Genomic DNA, 23723 nt, shown 5'->3' with positions numbered 1-23723 from the left:
AGTCGATAAACCTGCGCTCTTTGGCTATTATCTAAGCATATGGTAGAAAATGATTGTACACATAAATCAACCTCTGCGGCTAGAGGTATTTGAAGGCAATTTGTTACGGTTTATGACCAAATTGAGTACGTCAAAGCTATATATTATATTTAAAATATGTATTCCACAAAGCTTTAAGTAAAAATCTTTCAGTGCTATGGAGCATTACTGTGTTAAATAAAAATACAAATAGGATATAAAGACCACTAATTAATAAGAAATAATAATAATAAAATTGAAGACGAAATAATAAGCTTGACAAAATTTGCTTAGAGTCTAAACATTATTTTAGTCAATTGTTGACTTACGAGGCCAGCAATTGACTTTCCAGAGCATCTTTTGAGCATTGATTACTTAGTCTTTACTTGATATTCCATGCCGCAAGATTAAAATGCTCGTCTGCGATAGGTACATAAATAGCTTTATTCAAAAACTGCGACTTCTCCAAAGTTTGAAGTATAGTATATCATCCATAAATAAATAAATGTTAAAATTATATGGTGACCAACACATTCAGCAATAATTTCAGCAAATCAATTTTTACTTAGACTGTGACCGTTCACAATGACACGCAAGCAATTTAAATGAGCATGCAGCAACCTTTTCCTTTCTTTTTAATAAATTAACTAATAAAGAGAATAATGGTAAATTAAAACTAGAAAAAGGATGAAGACGCTAAATCATAATATAGGCTCTTCGCATCGTTCCTGATTCATACCCTGAAACCGTTAAGAGCACATTAAATACAACTCATAGTGAATACGGAGGCCACGATACTTTTCGCTATGGTACTCGTTCCATCAAAAATGAAGTTTTGCCCAAGCACCCTCTTGAAAGCAGATTGAATCAAGTATGATAAAAACCAAATTGAACCAGAAAGAGAAAGTAATTTTTTTTTTTTTTGGAATAGTGGGAAGAAGCACAATGGGAATTAAAGCTAAATTTAGCACGTCAAGCATATGGAATGCATGCACCAGTTAAGCTTATGATGGAAAGAAGCATCGTTGAAAAGGTACTAGATAAAAAAAAGAGCTTTATATAGGAGCTGTACTAAGCTATTTGCTTAGCGCCAGCGTACACCTGTTATGCCCACCTCAAATTTACACCTGGATATTTTGATGGGTAGAGATGAAACAATTGACTATGAAGATTTTCTTAACGGTAAAGATGACAGTAGCTTTTTTATATGTAAACATGACTTACGATATATAGACCCTAGCTTATCGACTGATTCTATGGATTTGCATACAAGTATGGAACATAAACTCAAGTTATAAATGAATAAATATTATTCTTTGTTTATTATTGCTTATCCACTGTACACAAAAGTACTCTTGCATCAACCAATTGATTTTCTTGTACTTTCATATTAACCACACCTTCATGTCGGCTGAGAATTTTGATCTCAGTCTTCATAGATTCGATGGACAAGAGGGGTGTATTCTTTTTTACTGATGTGCCTGTAGGCGTGAGTACTTTAAGGATGCGACAGGGCATAGAAGAGGTATAAGGAGTGACTGAGTGACCAGAGAAAGAAAAAGATTTAAGAGGTGTGTGTGTGTATTATTCAATATGTACCTTTATCATCTTCTGCAACAACTGACTGACTCTTGAGACGGTTTACTTTGATTAACTCATGTTGTTGACCATAAATAAAACCATGGATATCTCAACAATACAAAAATAACATAAAAGATCTTGGCTGCTTTGAATTTATTCCCTAATCTGCCGATAAGATTTACTTTACGATAGCTCTTGAATAAGAGCTGTGGACATTCTGTGGCTCTTCATTACATTATTATAAAGGTAAAATGAAATCTGAAACTTGCTTAACCCGACGTTATATTTAGTATATGCTCAAGATATACATGACCATTTATTCTTATAAAAATGCTCTACGTTTCAACTGTTCATAAATAAATTTTAATTGAAACAAGAAAACATGTGCTTGTGTTAAGGATACATAAGATTATAGTCACTTTATTTTAGTAAAAGGAATCAAATATGATCCTGAATAGTATGTTGACATAACTTGGAATCATTTATAACATTATTCCCAACACAGATCAATAAAGACTTTGATTAGATTTTTATATTAAGCTTTATTCATATTAACTTCACACAGTCAAATGTATGGCGTGGTTGTAAAATGGTTTATTGATGATATGAGCATGTTGAATAAGGAATGACAATTACTTACCGGATCATCTTTAATAATGTAAACATTTATCCTAACTGAGATATTATTATTAGCCATAATATCCAATCACGGAACTAGAGGATTTTATATTCATCCGTACCATCTCCTAAATAGTCCTACATCCAGAGCTATCTGAAACCATCCCAATAGCATAATTGACAATACAAACTAGGAACAGGCTAAACTAATAATTAGAAATAGTAATCATCTATTCTGTCGAATTGATCATAAATCTGTCCTAATTCTTTATCCGTATCATGTCTATAAATACTCTCACTTTTTACATGTAGAATTTAATATATTCAATCTTAGTTATCTTAACTTAATAAAGAGATACCAAGTTCTAACAGTATTTCTTTATCTTTGTTGTTATACTACTTTTACCTAAAACCCCCCTATCCTAAACAGTCCTGTTGATTGTCCATTTGGAGATTCTCTCTATACTAAAAAGATCCGCTGTCACACGAACTAAGTGTATTCGAGATCTCAGAGCTTTGTTTTTACAGTTGCTTATTTTCTTAAATATATAAGGCTAGTGCTTTGTTATAGTGAATAGGGTGAAAGCAAAAGGGGGAATTCAATGGGAAATACAAAATAAGCATGGGTTTATATATTTTTTAAGAGCTACGAAAATTTACTAATTTACTGTGAAATCTGATAGCAAACGGGAGGGATATGGGGAAAATTGAAGGAAGGCTAGACAAGTACTACATTTTTGGCGAAAATTGAAATATTCAAAATATCACTAAAAATGACCTTATTGTGTTATCTCGTAAGAATAAAAAGACTATAAAATTCAACGAGGCTGAAAAAGTTATCTTTTTATTTAATATTGTAATATCTGGTATTTATATTCTTTTCATGGAGGTTTAATTAAATCCTTTTCAAGATACTTTAATTAATTATAACTGTAGATCTAGTGTCAGTAAGTTTTAATGTGAAGATCTGTTCCTGGTTATGCAAGTGGACTGTTTTATAATTATTTCTTAAGTAGATCTGATCTTTCTGTTGTATCCACACAACTAATAAAGTGAACATTCATGGATAAACTTGGATACTACAGAATTATAGTCTAACCAGATCTCTATTAATAAACGTGAGAATTCTGCAATAGCCAATCTTGCCCTGTTGTCCTACCAGCGTTCTAAAAGACTATATCGGAACCTGATTACAACAACGGCAGTTCAATCCTATTCTATAATTATCGTTAGATCAATAGTTTAATTACTTCATTGTCCCTTAATTCGTCAAGTAGACAGCGGCTATTGATTATCCACTATCCTTCCTTATATTCCATATCATTCTTTTAACCGATCAATTGAAATAGCGGTAAAGACCCAGACATTCAAAAAGTATAAATACCCTCAATATTTTTATTAATAAAGTCATATATAGTCTTTAGTTTCACAACTATCGTCTTTTTGTAGTTTTTGCTTCATATTCTTTATTTGGCAAAACACTTTCATTTATGTTGCATTGCATCAGGAGTTATATTAAAAGCTTGCATTGAGTTAAAGGAATGGAATTAGTTATGACCGAATAATAGAGAAAAGACTGTAATAAATCTTTGTAAAGCATTCACTACTCTGATTTCTTATAAATTGAATATGAATCATGTTTAAAGTATGTTGGGATACGACACAATCTCTGGAAAAGAATCGATAAAAAGTGGAACTCTTTTACTGAAAGTGATATGTAGCCATACTACGAAAGCATGCCAAAACGAATTGCTGCTGTTATCAAAAGACGAGGCAATTATACGAACTTTTAGGTTTTAATCACTTTTATAGTTTTTTAAAAATATCTATTCTTATAAATAAAAAGCTTGGTTCTCCCTCATTTTTGGCAATGCAATGATTAAACTTTGCACAATTTGCAACATTTAGTACGCCTTCTATCTGATATAGTTTCATAGATATTGCAACTGTAATGAGCAAGTAATGGTAGCTTATAGCTGAAAAAAAAGTTTTGTGCACCAGTTTTGTCCGCTACTGTATTTAGACTGTTGTGCTCCAAAGATAATCATTGTATAGCGATCAAGCATTATTAACGATTGATAGTGTGAGTACAGTAGCCGCTCTATTTAAGGGTGATCAAAATTTTTGGAATATCCACCCTTAAATAAAAAATACCCTTAAATCGAAATATGTGACTGTTAACAAATGAAGTCACTTAATACGTATTGTAACTACATTATAGACATATTTGTACAACGTGTTTCCACATAGACCACTGTCGGTTGGTATATACAGTGGGTCAAAAAACTGCACCAGCGCAACTCAGTTTTTCGGAAATACCAGTATAGCTCTGTCAGTTTAAAAGTAAACATTACGAAACTTGGAACAAAACGAGTTACTACTGTTACTATTTATTGACAAAAGTTTCAAGGTCAGATGCGGAGTATTGATTTAAAGAGCACTCAGCAAAAAGAGGAGGTCGGTTGGTGCAGTTTTTTGACTTTTAAAATGAAAAGGTATTTGATATCATATGTCCGGACTGAGACTATTCCAGCAAATTTAATCGAATTTTGCTGATGCTTAGTCACACTGGGGACCTGAAAATAAAGTTTTTTTTGCAATTGTTTTCTTTTTTTTTCTTTCCTGCTTTACCCAAACCCATTGTACATCGTCAGTATCTATCCATTATTAGAAATGCCCAAAAAGCTTCCATCCGATATTCAAAACAGTATCAAAGTATTATTAGAGAACAGTGTTGATCCTGCAGTCATTGGGAAACGAGTTGGAGTGCATAGAAATACCGTCAATAGGTATGCAAATAAGTGGATACACGATAGAATACGTAAAAGAGGAGGTAGACCGAGCATTGTGGCAGAGTCAACACGTCCATACATCAAGAGACAAGTGCTCACAGGTTGTTGGAAGACTGTCAAGGATGTGCAAATGAAGTTGGAGGAGCTTGGACACCCTATGTCGTATCAATCGGCAATTAATATCTTACATTCAGTTGAAATTTATGCTGAGATCAAAAAGAAAAAGCCATTATTGACTGAAAAGCACAAGAAGGCTCGATTAGTATGGGCTAAAAAGCATCAATATTGGACAGTACATGATTGGCGACGTGTCATCTTTTCTGATGAGACGAAAATCAACATTTGGGGCTCTGATGGTTGCAAGTATTACTGGAAAAGAAAATGTGATCATTTACAGCCTCAGCATATCTGTTAAGGATACATAAGATTATAGTCACTTTATGTTAGTAAAAGGAATCGGATATGATCCTGAATAGTATGTTGACATAACTTGGAATCATTTATAACATTATTCCCAACACAGATCAATAAAAGACTTTGATTAGATTTTTATATTAAGCTTTATTCATATTAACTTCACACAGTCAAATGTATGGCGTGGTTGTAAAATGGTTTATTGATGATATGAGCATGTTGAATAAGGAATGACAATTACTTACCGGATCATCTTTAATAATGTAAACATTTATCCTAACTGAGATATTATTATTAGCCATAATATCCAATCACGGAACTAGAGGATTTTATATTCATCCGTACCATCTCCTAAATAGTCCTACATCCAGAGCTATCTGAAACCATCCCAATAGCATAATTGACAATACAAACTAGGAACAGGCTAAACTAATAATTAGAAATAGTAATCATCTATTCTGTCGAATTGATCATAAATCTGTCCTAATTCTTTATCCGTATCATGTCTATAAATACTCTCACTTTTTACATGTAGAATTTAATATATTCAATCTTAGTTATCTTAACTTAATAAAGAGATACCAAGTTCTAACAGTATTTCTTTATCTTTGTTGTTATACTACTTTTACCTAAAACCCCCCTATCCTAAACAATATCGACGTTACTGTGAAGCATGGAGGCGGTGGTCTCATGTTAGGGAGTTGTATAACCAGCGAAGGACCTGGATACGCATGTCAGATCTATGATGGCACCATGAATTCAGAGGAATACCAAGAAATCCTTGGTACAAGTCTAAAAGACACTATGGAGTACTATGGTCTGAACTGGGAAACGTCGGTATTTCAGCACGATAATGATCCCAAACATCGATCAAAGTCCACAACACAATGGATGAAGGATAGTGGCATGATTTACATTGACGATTGGCCATCACAAAGTCCAGATCTTAATCCTATTGAACATATATGGCATCACTTGAAGTTAAAGCTGAGCATGTATGATAATAGGGCGACCAGCATCCATGAATTGTGGCAAAGAATCGAAAATGAATGGAATTCGTTTACTAAGGAACAATGCATCAAATATATACACAGTATGCCAGACAGAATGCAAGCAGTCTTAGCAAAGAAGGGTGGATCCACTAATATTAAAAAAGTCAAAAAACTGCACCAACCGACCTCCTCTTTTTGCTGAGTGCTCTTTAAATCAATACTCCGCATCTGACCTTGAAACTTTTGTCAATAAATAGTAACAGTAGTAACTCGTTTTGTTCCAAGTTTCGTAATGTTTACTTTTAAACTGACAGAGCTATACTGGTATTTCCGAAAAACTGAGTTGCGTTGGTGCAGTTTTTTGACCCACTGTATTTGGTAATTGTGTAAGAACAAATCAAAACTTGCTTAAGACTTGATCAAAATTGCTGGAAGGATAATATACGAGTTGTAGACTCAAAATAATTTTGATGAGAATAAATATATGATACAATAAATTCTATCTATAAAAAAATGTCTAATAATAAACGTGTACGCCTTTCTTTCTCAAAAAATTGAGCTTTTGGATCAAAATTGATTTATCCAAGAGAATAAAAGGAACAAGAGAGGACGAGACTCGATAAAGAGATTGTTTTGTTTAATAAGAAAATTGTACTCTATTTATACTTTTCATACACGGATAATATTTCATGTCATGGATTAATAATTAATGAGTATGGCCTAGCTGATGACAAATAGATAAGGGTTACGTGTTCTTCTATTGCTATATTTGTCATAGAATACGCTCTTTCCGGAAAGTAAATTCGCCCTGGTGGAAAATCAATTCGCTTGGGCAAGAACAAAAATTCGTGTTGTACGAAATGTAAATTCGCCTCGCGCTGACAAATCATATGCTCTATTGCCAAGATTATATTGTAGGACAAAGCTTGGCATTTTTGGATATAAAAGAGCATGGTAAATGCTCGACTCCGTTTTATTTCCTTTTCACAATTATACCGTAAATCACAGATAATGAACATTCAATTCTTGTTTGAAAATGGGCAAGGTTCTGTCGTCGACGAGTATGGCAGACCTGAACCAATGGATTATATTGTTGATGAAGAGCAGTTTCGTCTTGAAACATTGAGTTCTCATACGCAATATTTAGCTCAGATGCCTCAGGAGAGTGAGAGAGAAACAGAGGCAATGCAGATGGACATTCGGATAAAACATAGTAGCGATGTTATTATGAGGGAAACATCAGTGAAACGAAATTACACACGTTATTCAGATCAGGACAAAGTGAGGTTCTTCAAATTGATGTTTGAGAAGTGCCTGAGTGCGGCCGCTACTGCGACACAGCTTGGGATACATGTTCGTACGGGACAAAAATGGGCTAAACAGTACGAGAAAGATCCAGGCAGTATCTTTGAGAAACGGAGAAAGACTGGTCGTCCACGTATTCTCCATGAGGAACACAAAAACACTATCCTCGAGTGCATCGATGAGAATCCTTCAGTCGTCCTAGATGAGATAATGAAGAAGTTAAAGCAAATATTCACAGAATTGAAAGTATCCAAAAGTACCTTGTTTGATTTTGTAAAAAAACATTGCAATTTGTCCCTCAAAAAAGCTCGACTTCAACCCATAGACCGGAATAGCGAAGAAAAGATTCAAGAGCGCTTAGATTGGGTTCGCAAATGGGAAAAAACAGATATGGATTTTACGACAAACTGTGTCTTTCTTGACGAATCTGCTTTCCATATTAATTTGAAACGTAGTATGGCATGGTCAAGAAAAGGTACACCGGCAGTGGTCACAGTTCCCAAAACACGAGCAACAACAACAACTATTTTAGGCGCGATTTCTGCTGAGGGTCTCATCAAATGCAGCCTTAGACTTCCTCAGCCTCAAACCAATAAAAAGAGAAAGAGGGGAAATAGCGTTGCACATGCTAGCAAAGGAACGGTTACGGGACACTATGTCAGTTTTCTGAAAGCCACAATGGATGAAATGGACCAGTATCCGAACATGAAAGGTCATTACCTCGTGATGGATAATGCTCCTATTCATACATCGGAAGACATAGCCAAATACGTAGAATCTCGCGGCTACCGATGCGTTTACTTGCCTCCCTATTCTCCTGAGCTTAATCCAATTGAGCAATTCTGGTCAGTAGTCAAAAGTAAAGTGAAACGCAACAAGTTTCTCGAGAAGGAAACGTTGATGACCCGGATCAGTGAAGCTTCTAATAGCTTAAAATTAAGTGATTTTAAAGGGATTGTTATGCATTCTCATAAATCCTTGGATAAGTGCCGTAATAGCCAAGCTCTCTGAAAAATCGATTTCATATTAAAGAAGTAAGAGCATTTGTGACAGGAATGAAAGTTGAATGACGGTTTTTTTTTTTTTTTGGATTATGGACTATTTGTGAAACCAATAACTCACATTTATTGCAATACAATCAAGACACGCAATTTACTGGCATTTTTTTTTAATTCGATAAAAGGTGGGGGAATAGTTTTTCATGTGGTATTGGATATATCTGAAAATGGGTGTCTGTCGGCAATGGACTTTGTATACAGTAGCGGACAAAACTGGTGCACAAAATTTTTTTTCAGCTTTTAACCACCATTACTTGCTCATGGTAATTGCGATAGTCGTGAAGCTATATTAGAAGGAAGATATACTAGTCAATGTAATTTACGTGTATTCCTAGCATGACATTGTTAAAACTGAGCGAAGAGCATGCTTTTTATTTATAAAATTTTATATTTCCTAAAAACCGCAAAAGTGTCTAAAATTTAAGACTTTGTATAATCATCTCATCTCTTGATATCATCCAACATTCTTCTTGCCATATGCTAGTAGTATGCGTATATGTCACTTTCAGTAAAAGAGCCCAACTCTTTAACTATTCTTTTCCAAAGATAACCTATCCTTTTTGGTCTAGTGTCGTATCGTCATAGCTTTGCCTTCAATTGCCACCGGACATGCTTAAGAAGGCTTAAGTCGGGATTAGTGATAACTAACCCTTTAGCACAGAAGCCCTGCTATTAAATATTGATTGTGTGGCATGTCTTGCCGTGTGCTTTGTGTCATTGTCATGCTGAAACGAGAGATTACGATATTTTAGACCACTATGTCCTAGGCTTTTGTGGTATGTAGTAACGAAATACATGTGTATATCTATGACTTTATTACAGCATAGTATACTTGACACAAATATCCTGGTCCTCAATATCTAATACAGCCTTAAAATGTAACAGAGCAGCCAGCATGCTTCATTGTTTGATCACCGTAAAAAGATCGCTAAGGTTGCTTGACTTGCTTTCAATATTAGTGTATACTATCTGCACTCATAACATTCATGTTTTTTTCATTGCTAAATATGATGGACTTCCAGCCCTCTATAGTATGCTATGGTTTGTCGTGGTACCACTTTCATCGCTTTTTCTGGCTTATACAGCTAATGAAAATCTTCGATTCCTTAGTTCCAGACTCAAAATCTAGCTTCCTACAGTGCCTTCTGACTGACAGTTTGCTAATACTGTATCCTAAGGACCTCAAAAAGAGCTGAGCATCAGAAGCTGTGCGTAAAGGTCCTTGTCGAAACTTTAGGCGGATGATTGCATTAGTTATTTTGCTGACTACGACCGGTTGACTACCACGGTCACAAGCCTTGATGTTCTTTTCTTCCTTTCTTATCCTGCTGATTGTCCATTTGGAGATTCTTGCTACCCTAAAAAGATCCGCTGCCGTACGAACTAAGTGTATTCGAAATCTCAGAGCTTTGCTTTTACAGTTGCTTATTTTCTTAAGCATATAAGGCTAGTACTTTGTTATAGTGAATAGGGTAAAAACAAAAGGGGGAATTCAATAGGAAATACAAAATAAGCATGGGTTTATGTATTTTTCAAGAGCTACTAAAGCTCACTAATATACTGTGAAATATGAAAGCAAACGGGAGAGATATGAGGAAAATTGAAGGAAGGCTAGACAAGCACTATATTTTTGGCGAAAATTGAAATATTCAAAAAAATCACTAAAAATGACCTTATGCCTGCGGGATGTCCGACACAGTTCCCGTTTACATATCATAATGTATATTTTAGACTGCCTTTCAGATGGTATATGCCACAAAAGTCGCAGACATATGGCGGAGATGCAATACTGATTTTCATTTTTGTGCACCAGTTTTGTCCGCTACAGTAGATGTTGTAAAATTTGCCATCCTTGGGCATCCATCCATAGTCATCTGCACCTCCAGGAGAAGGAGAACGAGATCCACCACAAGAAATAGGAGAAGCGACCGCAGATAGCGAACCAAACAATGCGCGAGGAAGTTGAGCAAGGTTAACGTCATCGGCAGGAGGGTCATAATAAGTTGGTCTTATAGCACTTGCTAACCGACAACCCGTCATCCACGAATCTTGACGGCTGATTGTCGTTCCAATGGTGCTGCCACGGTCATCAATACAATCAATCGATTTTCGGATCATGGTCGCATTTCGTTCCAAATCAGAGATCATCGTGAAGAGCAGGGTCAATGATTGCTTAAAGTCGTGAAACGAGGATAGATTTCGAGGGAAATGAATGATGCCTTGATGAATAGCGGCATAGAGTCCAGGTTCAGTCAAGTGAACAGTTCCAAGGTGAGCATGAAGGTTATTTGCTTGCAAAAACCATGAGGAGGGTACAGTTGTCTTTTCATTCAGGAGATGCTGAATGCAGTCGTCCAGGTTGTCCTTGGCTTCTCTGAATAGCTTGGTCAAATCACCGTTGATTTTCGAAGAAGATCCAGCCTTGGCCACTTCCGACGCAAGCAAATCATATTCATTGTGTCGTGAGTCATACAGGATCCGAATGTCTACCTTGAAACCGACATTCACTTGTTGATAGATTCGTTTTCTTGACATAGTACCATGGCAAGGACTTGATTCACCAATTTTCAACCGTAAGATACCATGGACGTCAATAATAGACTTGAGCAACGGAGACCGTATTTGAGTTATGAAGTCGTATTCGGTGACGCGATGCAGGTTATCCGGATTCAATAAAAATGCATTGGATTCCAATATATGAATGACAGTGGAAATGACATTCAATTTCTTCTTCGTTTCAGTTGATGAGGTTTTGACAAGGCGGATGTAATTGATAGCTTTTTCAATATCATTGTGTTTCTCCAGTAGCGCAGCCACAACATCATACGTTTGATCAAAGATGTCTGGGAGAGAAGGATGGGTGATTCGATGCCTAAGGGTAAACTTGCTCTCAACGCGATGCCAATCCTCTTCATCAGAATGTAAAAAGGCTCGAGTAGACTTGGGATTAACCAGATCCAAAATCGAAGATAAACCACATTTCATCCAATATCGCTGCATATCTGTCAATTCCATGCCATTCTTCCAAGATTTGAAGATGTGAAGGGCCGCACGCTTGATTCTTGTGCCAAGAGTTGAGTCTTGGAAGTAAAACGCATCATGTTCCTCCAGCATTATATAGTAGGACAGCAATTCATCGGTTGATTCATCAGTTTTCACTACCGATTCTCGTTGAAGCTGGTTCTGTTGTGGTTGACGATCTTGTTGTTCACGTGGTTCTTGTTGTTCCTGTGGCTCTTGCTGTTCCTGTGGCTCTTGTTGTTGTGGCTTTTGCTGAAGATTCCGTTGTTGTTGTGACTCTTGCTGTTGCTTAGATGGACCCAGGTTTTGCTCAATTGATGCTTCAAGTTCTTCACCAAATTGAATGGCACCCACTGTTGACAGTCTCACACCGTTCCTGGCACCAACATTTATGGCGCGCATTTTTTCTTGTGATAACTGTTGCTTTTGTATCCAAATGGTTGCGAAGGTTTTAGTGATGTACTTTGATCTGTAGTAGGAAACCAACTGATCACAAAAGGTACGCAATGGGTAACAGTCTTTTCGTTTTTTGCCAATCACAATCAGAGATTTTTGAAGAATTCCTTTGGCAGTTTTTGCATCACAATAAAGAGAATTGTCTGCCTTCAGCATTTCAGAAATGACCTTCTCAAGATCGGCCCAGTGCTCCACAGGAAGTACACAAAAAAGATCCAACACTTTGTATACTTGACAATCATCCTTTGTCAGCTTAAATCCAGGTCTTATACCATGAGGAATGGGATTCATGAGAAAAGCAAACTAAAAAAAAAAAAAAAAGCACAAAGCCGTGGGTGCCGATATTTTTGGAGTACTCCTGAAATAAGTTGAGGATTTAAGATTTAAGCTACACAAGATAATTCTAAATAAAGAAGTTATTTGTGTTTGGAAATGATCAAAAGAATAGATCGAGATTTTAGGAGAGTTAAAGATATCGTTTTATTTGATAAAATTATTAGAGCTATTTATATGGCTTTGTACAATAGTTGCGGTATGCTTTAATAAGGGTCTATGGCCCCTTCCATTCCGCTATGGAAAAGATTAGAAACATTATTTGGAATAAGGGGATTTAAACCTCCGAAGCAGAGGTTTACTTGGGACTCATGACACTCCAAAAGTCCGTCACAAATTTTGGAGTACTCCAAAAATAACAGCTCCCCAAAGCCGTCGGTTAAAAAATTTTTTTTTATTTTCTTTATCTTTGATTTGTTTGGCATGGGATCTTCGGATTATCTCTATGACTTGCTCGGAATGGTGGGCAATAAGTTGTAGACGGAAACGGAGGTTTTTTAAGTATGAACATCTACAGTATTCTAAGTAAAGACTCATGTCGCTCTTTATTAAGAACATCCATTCGTTCGAATGCTGTCACATGCCAGCCGTTTTCAATGGGAAATTATTCATTGATTATCCCTGGTGTGTAGGCTGGAATGGCAGCTTTATGACCAGGCGGAAAAATGAATAGAAATAAGTATGTTCTAAGCAAAGACCCACGTTGCTCTTTGTTATGGAGACCATTCCTCTGAACTACTCTTTTCCCCTCTATTGAAAACATAAAAAAACAAGATAAGTATAAATCAATCAATCATAGCTTTTGCTCATCAATTTTTTTTCTCATGGTTTTGCAGAACTGTTCACTTGACTGAACCTGGACTCTATGCCGCTATTCATCAAGGCATCATTCATTTCCCTCGAAATCTATCCTCGTTTCACGACTTTAAGCAATCATTGACCCTGCTCTTCACGATGATCTCTGATTTGGAACGAAATGCGACCATGATCCGAAAATCGATTGATTGTATTGATGACCGTGGCAGCACCATTGGAACGACAATCAGCCGTCAAGATTCGTGGATGACGGGTTGTCGGTTAGCAAGTGCTATAAGACCAACTTATTATGACCCTCCTGCCGATGACGTTAACCTTGCTCAACTTCCTCGCGCATTGTTTGGTTCGCTATCTGCGGTCGCTTCTCCTATTTCTTGTGGTGGATCTCGTTCTCCTTCTCCTGGAGGTGCAGATGACTATGGATGGATGCCCAAGGATGGCAAATTTTACAACATCTATACAAAGTCCATTGCCGACAGACACCCATTTTCAGACATATCCAATACCACATGAAAAACTATTCCCCCACCTTTTATCGAATTAAAAAAAAATGCCAGTAAATTGCGTGTCTTGATTGTATTGCAATAAATGTGAGTTATTGGTTTCACAAATAGTCCATAATCCAAAAAAAAAAAAAAAAACCGTCATTCAACTTTCATTCCTGTCACAAATGCTCTTACTTCTTTAATATGAAATCGATTTTTCAGAGAGCTTGGCTATTACGGCACTTATCCAAGGATTTATGAGAATGCATAACAATCCCTTTAAAATCACTTAATTTTAAGCTATTAGAAGCTTCACTGATCCGGGTCATCAACGTTTCCTTCTCGAGAAACTTGTTGCGTTTCACTTTACTTTTGACTACTGACCAGAATTGCTCAATTGGATTAAGCTCAGGAGAATAGGGAGGCAAGTAAACGCATCGGTAGCCGCGAGATTCTACGTATTTGGCTATGTCTTCCGATGTATGAATAGGAGCATTATCCATCACGAGGTAATGACCTTTCATGTTCGGATACTGGTCCATTTCATCCATTGTGGCTTTCAGAAAACTGACATAGTGTCCCGTAACCGTTCCTTTGCTAGCATGTGCAACGCTATTTCCCCTCTTTCTCTTTTTATTGGTTTGAGGCTGAGGAAGTCTAAGGCTGCATTTGATGAGACCCTCAGCAGAAATCGCGCCTAAAATAGTTGTTGTTGTTGCTCGTGTTTTGGGAACTGTGACCACTGCCGGTGTACCTTTTCTTGACCATGCCATACTACGTTTCAAATTAATATGGAAAGCAGATTCGTCAAGAAAGACACAGTTTGTCGTAAAATCCATATCTGTTTTTTCCCATTTGCGAACCCAATCTAAGCGCTCTTGAATCTTTTCTTCGCTATTCCGGTCTATGGGTTGAAGTCGAGCTTTTTTGAGGGACAAATTGCAATGTTTTTTTACAAAATCAAACAAGGTACTTTTGGATACTTTCAATTCTGTGAATATTTGCTTTAACTTCTTCATTATCTCATCTAGGACGACTGAAGGATTCTCATCGATGCACTCGAGGATAGTGTTTTTGTGTTCCTCATGGAGAATACGTGGACGACCAGTCTTTCTCCGTTTCTCAAAGATACTGCCTGGATCTTTCTCGTACTGTTTAGCCCATTTTTGTCCCGTACGAACATGTATCCCAAGCTGTGTCGCAGTAGCGGCCGCACTCAGGCACTTCTCAAACATCAATTTGAAGAACCTCACTTTGTCCTGATCTGAATAACGTGTGTAATTTCGTTTCACTGATGTTTCCCTCATAATAACATCGCTACTATGTTTTATCCGAATGTCCATCTGCATTGCCTCTGTTTCTCTCTCACTCTCCTGAGGCATCTGAGCTAAATATTGCGTATGAGAACTCAATGTTTCAAGACGAAACTGCTCTTCATCAACAATATAATCCATTGGTTCAGGTCTGCCATACTCGTCGACGACAGAACCTTGCCCATTTTCAAACAAGAATTGAATGTTCATTATCTGTGATTTACGGTATAATTGTGAAAAGGAAATAAAACGGAGTCGAGCATTTACCATGCTCTTTTATATCCAAAAATGCCAAGCTTTGTCCTACAATATAATCTTGGCAATAGAGCATATGATTTGTCAGCGCGAGGCGAATTTACATTTCGTACAACACGAATTTTTGTTCTTGCCCAAGCGAATTGATTTTCCACCAGGGCGAATTTACTTTTCGTGCAACCCGAATTTTGTTCTCGCCCCTGGGCGAATTTACTTTCCGGAAAGAGTGTACTCGTATATGATTGACTGCGGCTGACTGTGATTTAGTTCCTGGATTTAATATAATTTAACCGTGCAATTACGCAGTATCTTATCCTTAATGAAGGTTATCCGAATTACCCTGTAGTCTATCTATTGGATATATTTTACATGTAGCTTATTAATACTATCTTAATATCGAGTTATGAATGATGGATACATCAATGATCTTAAGAAGTACCTCTCAGAAATACTAATAACTTTTATTTAGAAGGATGTTGCTATACAAAGATGAAATATGATTATTAAAAACGTTCCATACTGAATAGATACAGTGGGTGAAAAAACTCTAAAAACGTTATGATGCTATCAGCGTTTTTGGTTGTTATGTTCTACCAAATTGGTGTATCGCCTTGAAATTTTGCATATATGTAGCACTAAATGTAATAAATAGGATGTTGCAATTTCAATCCCAGATGATGATTATTCATCCGAAAACAACTACTAAAAGAAGGCTGGTTTATTTTTAGAGTTTTTTCACTTTCATAAATGTCGGATACACGGACCGACGGACAGACTCCGCGGACTTTTAATGACTTATTACGACTCATAAAGTCTCCAAAAGAATAAAAGGAGTCGTTTTTCTCTTTTTTTTCAATTTTTTCCATTTACTTTCTAAATATCTTAAACAACTCAATTATGCCTAAATCTCTCTCGGCTGACATCAAAAACTATATAAAGTCCGCTCTACTTGATGGAAAAGACTCCATGGAGGTTGCGAACCGTTTTGGGGTTACGTATGCAACAGTTAATAACTATGCGAATAAGTTTTTCCCAAACCGACAGCGTGGACTTGGTGGTAGACCGATGGTTGTGTCCGCTCAGACGAAGAGGTTCATCAAACTTCAGGTTTTACAAGGCCAACTCAAGACTGCAAAGGAAGTACATGACAAACTCACGGAGCTTGGATATTCCATATCATATACAGTGAGCGACAAAACTGTCCCAATGTTTTGTAATTTTCTCTTTTATGGCCTGTAGCGTTATGGTTATCAGATTAATTTATGGTTTGTTGTATATCATTCGATAGCCAAAGCCTTGTAGAAGTAAGCAACATATAGCAAAGACCGATTAAAGTGCCGCAAATGGAGATAGAGGGAATCAAAAACAAGCGGTGCATTGGGACAGTTTTGTCGCATTCTCAAAAAAATATAAAATATGATAAAATATCGACCCACAAGTTGCATAGAGGTACCAAACTGCTTACAAATGCGCATTGTATGTCTCTAAGCTTTTTTTTACTCACTGCTGAAGTTTTAAACTCCTACTGATTTATTACTCACCCATTATATCTCAACATGAAACAAGCCTCTCAAGAAACAGTTGTTCAAGCAATTTCTCTACTTAAACAAGGTAAGTCGGTTCGGGAAGTGGAAGGTTCTACTGGTTTAAGCAAGAGTACGGTTGGGAGACTCCGAAAATCCTATTGCTTTGGACTTGGAAAGCCTGTTGTAAACATAGTTATTTTCTATAAGATATCAGTTGTATTAAAATAATAACGATACACAAAGATTAAACTATGATTGAACAATTCCACACTTTTCCAAATTTAGAACAATAAGATCAGTATTTGTCATCCAAGCGAGTCTAATCAATTGTCAACCCCAAAAGTAATTAGATCAAAGTTAATTGACTGGTTATTATTTCTATTGTTCAACTTCAGATGCATATATTAGAACATCGACAAGCTTTAGCTTAATCATTGGTTCTTCAGCACGACATCGTTGCCGAGTCTATATCTTTTATATCTACGCTCACAAAGAATATAAATAGATGCCAACTTTTTATCCATTAAACGGGGCTCTTTTGCAATATAAAGAAATCTGCAATAAAGAAGGATTTTAATTTTTATATTGCTGCTATTGTTTTTTTGTTTAATTTTTTATTTAATCTTACGATTAAAACAAAGCCAAAAGGCGGCCGACGCAAGATCTTATCGGCAGCTGATGAACGCTATTGTGTCCGCCAAGTGACGAAAAACCGGATGTCAAGTGCAGCAAAGGTGGCTAAAGAGTTAGAAAAGGACATTGGAAGGAAAGTAAGTGCTGTGACAGTGCGCAGAACCCTTCGTAAGGCCGGCCTTGGTGCGATTGAGAAGCCGAAGAAGCCTTTGCTTAGTGCTAAAATCATCCGTAAGAGGGTTTCTTGGTGTATGGCTCACAAGGACTGGACTGTAGATGACTGGAAACGTGTTATTTGGTCAGACGAGACGAAAATAAATAGATTTAATTCAGATGGACGCACCTGGGCTTGGATCCGGTCAGGGGAAAGCTTGAAATCGTAACATGTCAAGATGACTGTTAAGCATGGTGGAGGCAGTATTATGCTGTGGAGCGCCATTACCTATGCAGGAGTCGGTTGGATGTGCAAGATCAATGGTAATATGGATAAAGAATTGTACAGAGAGATTTTGGAAGATGAATTGGAGCGTACTATCGAGTTTAGCATCGATAAATTAGGATTCGAACGTCATCAGGTGGTTTTTCAACATGACAATGATCCTAAGCATACGTCCAAACTAGTCAAAGAATACCTTAAAGACCAATCCTACAACATCCTGGAGTGGCCTGCACAGTCCCCTGACCTCAATCCAATTGAAAATATGTGGTCATTGTGGTATTTACACATGTAATAAAGTAATAATGTAAGTTACTACGAACAATGGTCCTCCAAATTAGGAATATCGGACATTGTATTACGCCACTTCAAATAAAATCCCGATCAACTCCAGAATATTCTAATAAGTTCCTGGATCAGGATTAATAATTACTTCTTGATAAGAAGATGTTCAACTATGCCAATCATATAAATAACTCATTGTCTAATATCGATTAATAATCAATAGTCATATACTGTAAATATTAATATTTAGTCGTGATTAGAAAAGTATAAATACCCTCATATTTTTAACTTGAATAAAGGACAATCTACTTTGAGTCTCACTTATTTTTACATTTGTTGATTGACTTAGTACTTTTTATATTATAAAACCTCAAATATCACAGTCATTGTTAAAGAGAAGGCTGAATGATTATGAAACGGCGCCAAAAGGCATGAATGAATTATACGAACGAGTAACTAAAGTTTGGTACGACTTAATGAAGCCAGAAGAGTGTCAAAAGGCTATAGAATCAATGCCTAAGCGTATAAAACAATGTATCAAGAACAAAGGACGCTGGACTGACTATTAATATCAAATAAATAAACCATTTTATATTTTTTTGAAAATGCGACAAAACTGTCCCAATGCACCGCTTGTTTTTGATTCCCTCTATCTCCATTTGCGGCACTTTAATCGGTCTTTGCTATATGTTGCTTACTTCTACAAGGCTTTGGCTATCGAATGATATACAACAAACCATAAATTAATCTGATAACCATAACGCTACAGGCCATAAAAGAGAAAATTACAAAACATTGGGACAGTTTTGTCGCTCACTGTAAAACCGCTATAAACGTATTGAAATCGATGAACTTCTTTGCTGCGATTAAGGTCAAAAAGCCTTTGTTAACCGCAAAACACATGAAGAGACGGCTAGCGTGGGCCAAAAAGCACCAAAACTGGACTACAGATGACTGGCGACGCGTAGTGTTCTCTGATGAAACAAAAGTGAACATTTGGGGCTCTGACGGGTGTAAGTACTATTGGTCAAGACCAGGGGATTTTCTTAAACCTCATCATATTGACGTAACTGTTAAGCATGGGGGCGGTAGTTTGATGATTTGGGGTTACATGACGTATGAGGGACCCGGATACGCCTGTCAGATATACGATGGAACTATGAACTCGGATCTTTACCAACATATATTGGACACAACACTTCGGGAAACAATGGAGTACTATGAAATGGACTGGTCTACTGCATATTTTCAGCACGATGGTGACCCAAAGCATCGTTCCAAGTCAACAGTTCAATGGCTAAAAGCTAATGGGGTGAACTACATTCATGACTGGCCAGCTCAAAGTTCTGACCTTAATCCTATTGAGCATCTTTGGCATCATTTGAAGTTGAAGCTATCGTTATATGACAAGAAAGCCAAAGGTGTCCATGAATTGTGGGAAAGAGTTGAAAAGGAATGGAACTCCTTTGATAAAGAAGTTTGCAGAAGGTATATTGACACTATGCCTGCACGTATTAAGGCAGTAATCGATGCCAAAGGTAGATCTACTCGGTATTAAGTCATCTATAATATAATAAAAGTAAAGGGAAAAAACTCTAAAAATAAACCCATAGCACTTCCATCGCTTTTGCGGACTGTTAAATAGTATTCTGAGGTTAAAACTCTCATGAGATGCAATAGACAGCCCAACAAGTATGTCATAAAGTTTTTGCATGATCTAAGTCATTGTGTATGCTCACAGAGGCTAAAAACTGAAAAAATATCTGACGTTTTTAGAGTTTTTTCACCCACTGTATACCTACTATTTTAGCTTTGAATAGAATGCGGATAAAAAGTTCGATACATTTGATATTTATTTCTTTCACTTCTAGTTATATTCCTGGTGCCTTTAAAACCTTAGGTAGGTATCTACAGTAGCGGACAAAACTGGTGCACAAAACTTAAAATCAACATTGTATCTCCGCTATATATCTGCGACTTTTGTGACATATACTATCTGAAAGGCAGTCTAAAATATGCATTATGCTATGTAAACCGGAACTGTGCCGGACATTCTTCAGCCATAAGTGTGTTATCTCGTAAGAATAAAAAGACTATAAAATTCAACGAGATAACACATTTTTTTCAACGAATTCTAAATTTTATTGCTCTATCACTTTCTAAAATGGCCGCTCAAAATAACTTACCTATGGAAATCAACACCATCAACAATGCTCAAGATATTAGCCCTATGGTTCCTGCTGATATCCACTCTTCATCAAGTCAAGAAGCAACTGAACCGGTTTTACTTTACCAAAACGGTGCTGCCATGATGGAGACAGCTGATGATAATCTCCTGGGTATTGGTAACACTGATTCCTTGACTATACTTCGCCAGCAACTTCAAGAAGTATCACAAAGGTTTGCTAGAGGCGTATCAAACCATTTACCTATGGATCAACTGGAAAGCCTTCGCAATGAAGCATCACACATTACAAGTTGTATCTAGTACCTTTTGGAAGTTCAAACCTATTGCGACCCTCCCAAGATTGAAACAACTCAACAATCCATTAACCAGTCGTCAAACCGCTTTGATCATTTCATTCCCAATGATCTTCCTACATGGCAATGGATTGGTAATGTGTGGAGAACGGACGTAGAGGTTCATGATTCAGTAGAAGATCTCCTGGACACATTTGCATTATTTGTAAGTTCCAACGGACTTGCAATCGATCAACACTGGATGCGCTTGGTTCCAATCAAAATGAATAGAGACCAAAGATCCTGGTTTAATGAGGTGCTAAAAGGTCGAAGCTTGAACTGGGATGAGGCTAGGTCTATCATCATCAATACGTACGCCACCCAAGATGTCGCTCAGACGCTAAACAGTATTGATCAACTCTTGACCATCAAAATGCAGCAAAACGAGTCGATCGAGGCTTTTACTGACCTATTCCAAAGAATCAGACGCGCAGCAAAATGGCAAGATGATATTAGAACTGCTGCCTTGTTCAAACGTGCTTTGCCTCTCGCCTTGTATAAGGAAGTGTCCCCCTCCTTGCTAAACTTACCTTTGAATCAGCAAGACTCTGTTTGTAAGGTGTCTGCCAAGGCTCGTACTGTGATCTCCTCAAATATTTGCAATGATAAAACTATGGCCGCTGGTGTTACAAAGCGTAACATCACTAATCAATCGTCCGCAAACCCAATTTCGTTTGTGAGTGGTGCTGAAAAATCAATGCACAATCCAAAGAATGCTAGTGGTCCAAGCAAGCAAGGCCAACCTCAATTCAAGCCCAAATCAAAATGTCTTGTTCATGGTAATGGCAATCATACCACTGAACAATGTAAAGTCCTCAAAAGGACTGCCACTGCTGATACCGCCACTACTGCCACCATCACCACCAAGGCACAGTAACGTCGATATAGTGAGGCTGTAAATGATCACATTTTTTTTCCAATAATACTTGCAACCATCAGAGCCCCAAATGTTGATTTTCGTCTCATCAGAAAAGATGACACGTCGCCAATCATGTACTGTCCAATATTGATGCTTTTCAGTCAATAATGGCTTCTTCTTTTTGATCTCAGCATAAATTTCAACTGAATGTAAGACATTAATTGCCGATTGATACGACATAGGGTGTCCAAGCTCCTCCAACTTCATTTGCACATCCTTGGCAGCCTTCAAACAACCTGTGAGCACTTGTCTCTTGATGTATGGACGTGTTGACTCTGCCACAATGCTCGGTCTACCTCCTCTTTTACGTATTCTATCATGTATCCACTTATTTGCATACCTATTGACGGTATTTCTATGCACTCCAACTCGTTTCCCAATGACTGCAGGATCAACGCCGTTCTCTAATAATGCTTTGATACTGTTTTGAATATCGGATGGAAGCTTTTTGGGCATTTCTAATGATGGATGGATACTGACGATGTAGGATGAGTTTGGGTAAAGTAGGAAAGAAAAAAAAAATAATTGCAAAAAAATTTATTTTAAGATCCCCAGTGTGACTAGGAATAAAAACAATTAGATTAAATCCGTCGGAATTGTCTCAGTCCGGACATACGATACCAAATACCTTTTCATTTTAAAAGTCAAAAAACTGCACCAACCGACCTCCTCTTTTTTCTGAGTGCTCCTTAGATCAATACTCCGCATCTGACTTTGAAACTTTTATCAATAAATAGTAACAGTATTAACTCCTTTTGTTCCAAGTTTCGTAATGCTTACTTTTAAACTGACGGAGCTATACTAGTATTTCCGAAAAACTGAGTTGCGTTGGTGCAGTTTTTTGACCCACTGTATGACTGTAAGAAAAAAACCAGCAAACAGAATGAAGTGAAAACTAACCATTCTTTGTATGTACCTACAGCATGGCACAAAATCAATCCTTTTTTTTTAGCTTTTTCGCAATGCCTCGCTGGGAATTAACCTTAGAGCTCCGCTTTGCTGACGAAAAATTTACCTCTTTCTTCAAGAAATTAGACAATATACGTCGGAGATGGTAACTTTCCAACATGTTATAAGAAGATATATTGAAAATAATGGATTTTTATTTCTTTGAATTTCGATTAGTACTTGATATCACGGCTCTTACGCTGGATTACGTCGGGAACTCGACGGGACATGGAGTGAATAAGGTTCCTACAGTACTCTGGAGTTGCTAGGTCATACCAAAGCTTCGAAACCCGGTCAAAAAATGCTTGATCAGTCTCAACCACGGAAGAAGGTGGTCTTGTCATCTGTTCCATCTTTTTAAGCATGGCCCATGCGTTTTCAATTGGGTTAAAGCCAGGAGAGTATGCTGACCAACTCAGAAGCTTAATCTTGTTCTTTTGGAACCATTTTGAAGGAGCTGAAGCACAATGGATGCTTGCATTATGTTGTTGAAAGATCACGTCCCTACTTTGCAGGCCATAATACAGTGGCCGTCAAAACTGGTCGCATGTTTTCATATTTTGCCTATACGCACTATCTTCTTCTTCATTTCTTTGTCTATAGCAATGAAATATAGTTCATTCGAAAGAGCAAACTCTGGACAATTATATGGTAACACAGACAACACAGTAGAGCCAGTATACTGGTAGTAATTGGCACTTAAAGTCCGACGGTACATGCGACCAGTTTTGACGGCATTAATAAGTCAACATTTTTACACACTTTATTTAAAAAAATTAATATTTAGTCCAACGACCTTTTGCTTTAATAACTGCAGCACACCTTTTCGGCATACTTTCGATGTATTTTTGGCATTCTTCTTTGGAAATGGCATACCAGGTCTGACCTATATGCTCCCATAGCTCATGCATACTAGTTGGTGGTGCCTCATAGCTATGAAATAGCTCTCTCTTTAAATGAGCCCACATATGCTCTATGGGATTTAGGTCTGGTGATTGA

The 23723-nt window shown here is 37.1% G+C and overlaps 9 protein-coding genes across 9 annotated transcripts; 7 read left to right on the top strand and 2 right to left on the bottom strand.

Annotated features, from left to right (window-relative positions):
* Positions 1-680: 680 nt before the first annotated feature.
* RO3G_16384 (uncharacterized protein) lies at positions 681-1316 on the top strand (the record flags this gene model as incomplete). Its single annotated transcript, XM_067670968.1, has 5 exons — positions 681-683; positions 731-889; positions 950-1051; positions 1107-1200; positions 1252-1316. The coding sequence occupies 5 exons, from the start codon at positions 681-683 to the stop codon at positions 1314-1316; spliced, it is 423 nt and encodes a 140-aa protein (XP_067527069.1).
* A 3574-nt stretch (positions 1317-4890) lies between these two features.
* RO3G_16383 (uncharacterized protein) lies at positions 4891-5424 on the top strand (the record flags this gene model as incomplete). Its single annotated transcript, XM_067670967.1, has 1 exon — positions 4891-5424. One exon carries the CDS (start codon positions 4891-4893, stop codon positions 5422-5424), a length of 534 nt encoding a protein of 177 aa, XP_067527068.1.
* A 1942-nt stretch (positions 5425-7366) lies between these two features.
* On the top strand, positions 7367-8731 carry RO3G_16382 (uncharacterized protein; the record flags this gene model as incomplete). The annotated part of the gene is made up of 2 exons (XM_067670966.1): positions 7367-8579; positions 8673-8731. The coding sequence occupies 2 exons, from the start codon at positions 7367-7369 to the stop codon at positions 8729-8731; spliced, it is 1272 nt and encodes a 423-aa protein (XP_067527067.1).
* A 1760-nt stretch (positions 8732-10491) lies between these two features.
* RO3G_16381 (uncharacterized protein) lies at positions 10492-12546 on the bottom strand (the record flags this gene model as incomplete). Its single annotated transcript, XM_067670965.1, has 1 exon — positions 10492-12546. The coding sequence occupies one exon, from the start codon at positions 12544-12546 to the stop codon at positions 10492-10494; it is 2055 nt and encodes a 684-aa protein (XP_067527066.1).
* Positions 12547-13542: 996 nt separating this feature from the next.
* Positions 13543-13917, top strand: RO3G_16380 (uncharacterized protein; the record flags this gene model as incomplete). Its single annotated transcript, XM_067670964.1, has 1 exon — positions 13543-13917. One exon carries the CDS (start codon positions 13543-13545, stop codon positions 13915-13917), a length of 375 nt encoding a protein of 124 aa, XP_067527065.1.
* Positions 13918-14570: 653 nt separating this feature from the next.
* On the bottom strand, positions 14571-15472 carry RO3G_16379 (uncharacterized protein; the record flags this gene model as incomplete). The annotated part of the gene is made up of 2 exons (XM_067670963.1): positions 14571-14663; positions 14846-15472. The coding sequence occupies 2 exons, from the start codon at positions 15470-15472 to the stop codon at positions 14571-14573; spliced, it is 720 nt and encodes a 239-aa protein (XP_067527064.1).
* Positions 15473-18008: 2536 nt separating this feature from the next.
* Positions 18009-18347, top strand: RO3G_16378 (uncharacterized protein; the record flags this gene model as incomplete). Its single annotated transcript, XM_067670962.1, has 1 exon — positions 18009-18347. The coding sequence occupies one exon, from the start codon at positions 18009-18011 to the stop codon at positions 18345-18347; it is 339 nt and encodes a 112-aa protein (XP_067527063.1).
* A 1200-nt stretch (positions 18348-19547) lies between these two features.
* Positions 19548-19895, top strand: RO3G_16377 (uncharacterized protein; the record flags this gene model as incomplete). Its single annotated transcript, XM_067670961.1, has 1 exon — positions 19548-19895. One exon carries the CDS (start codon positions 19548-19550, stop codon positions 19893-19895), a length of 348 nt encoding a protein of 115 aa, XP_067527062.1.
* A 606-nt stretch (positions 19896-20501) lies between these two features.
* On the top strand, positions 20502-21734 carry RO3G_16376 (uncharacterized protein; the record flags this gene model as incomplete). The annotated part of the gene is made up of 2 exons (XM_067670960.1): positions 20502-20750; positions 20826-21734. The coding sequence occupies 2 exons, from the start codon at positions 20502-20504 to the stop codon at positions 21732-21734; spliced, it is 1158 nt and encodes a 385-aa protein (XP_067527061.1).
* Between the last annotated feature and the right edge of the window lie 1989 nt (positions 21735-23723).

Source organism: Rhizopus delemar, genomic scaffold (genome assembly GCF_000149305.1).
Source record: "Rhizopus delemar RA 99-880 supercont3.20 genomic scaffold, whole genome shotgun sequence".
NCBI classification, from domain to species: Eukaryota; Fungi; Mucoromycota; class Mucoromycetes; order Mucorales; family Rhizopodaceae; genus Rhizopus; species Rhizopus delemar.
Note: the sequence above shows the minus strand (reverse complement) of the source record. Positions and strands in the feature narration are given on the sequence as shown.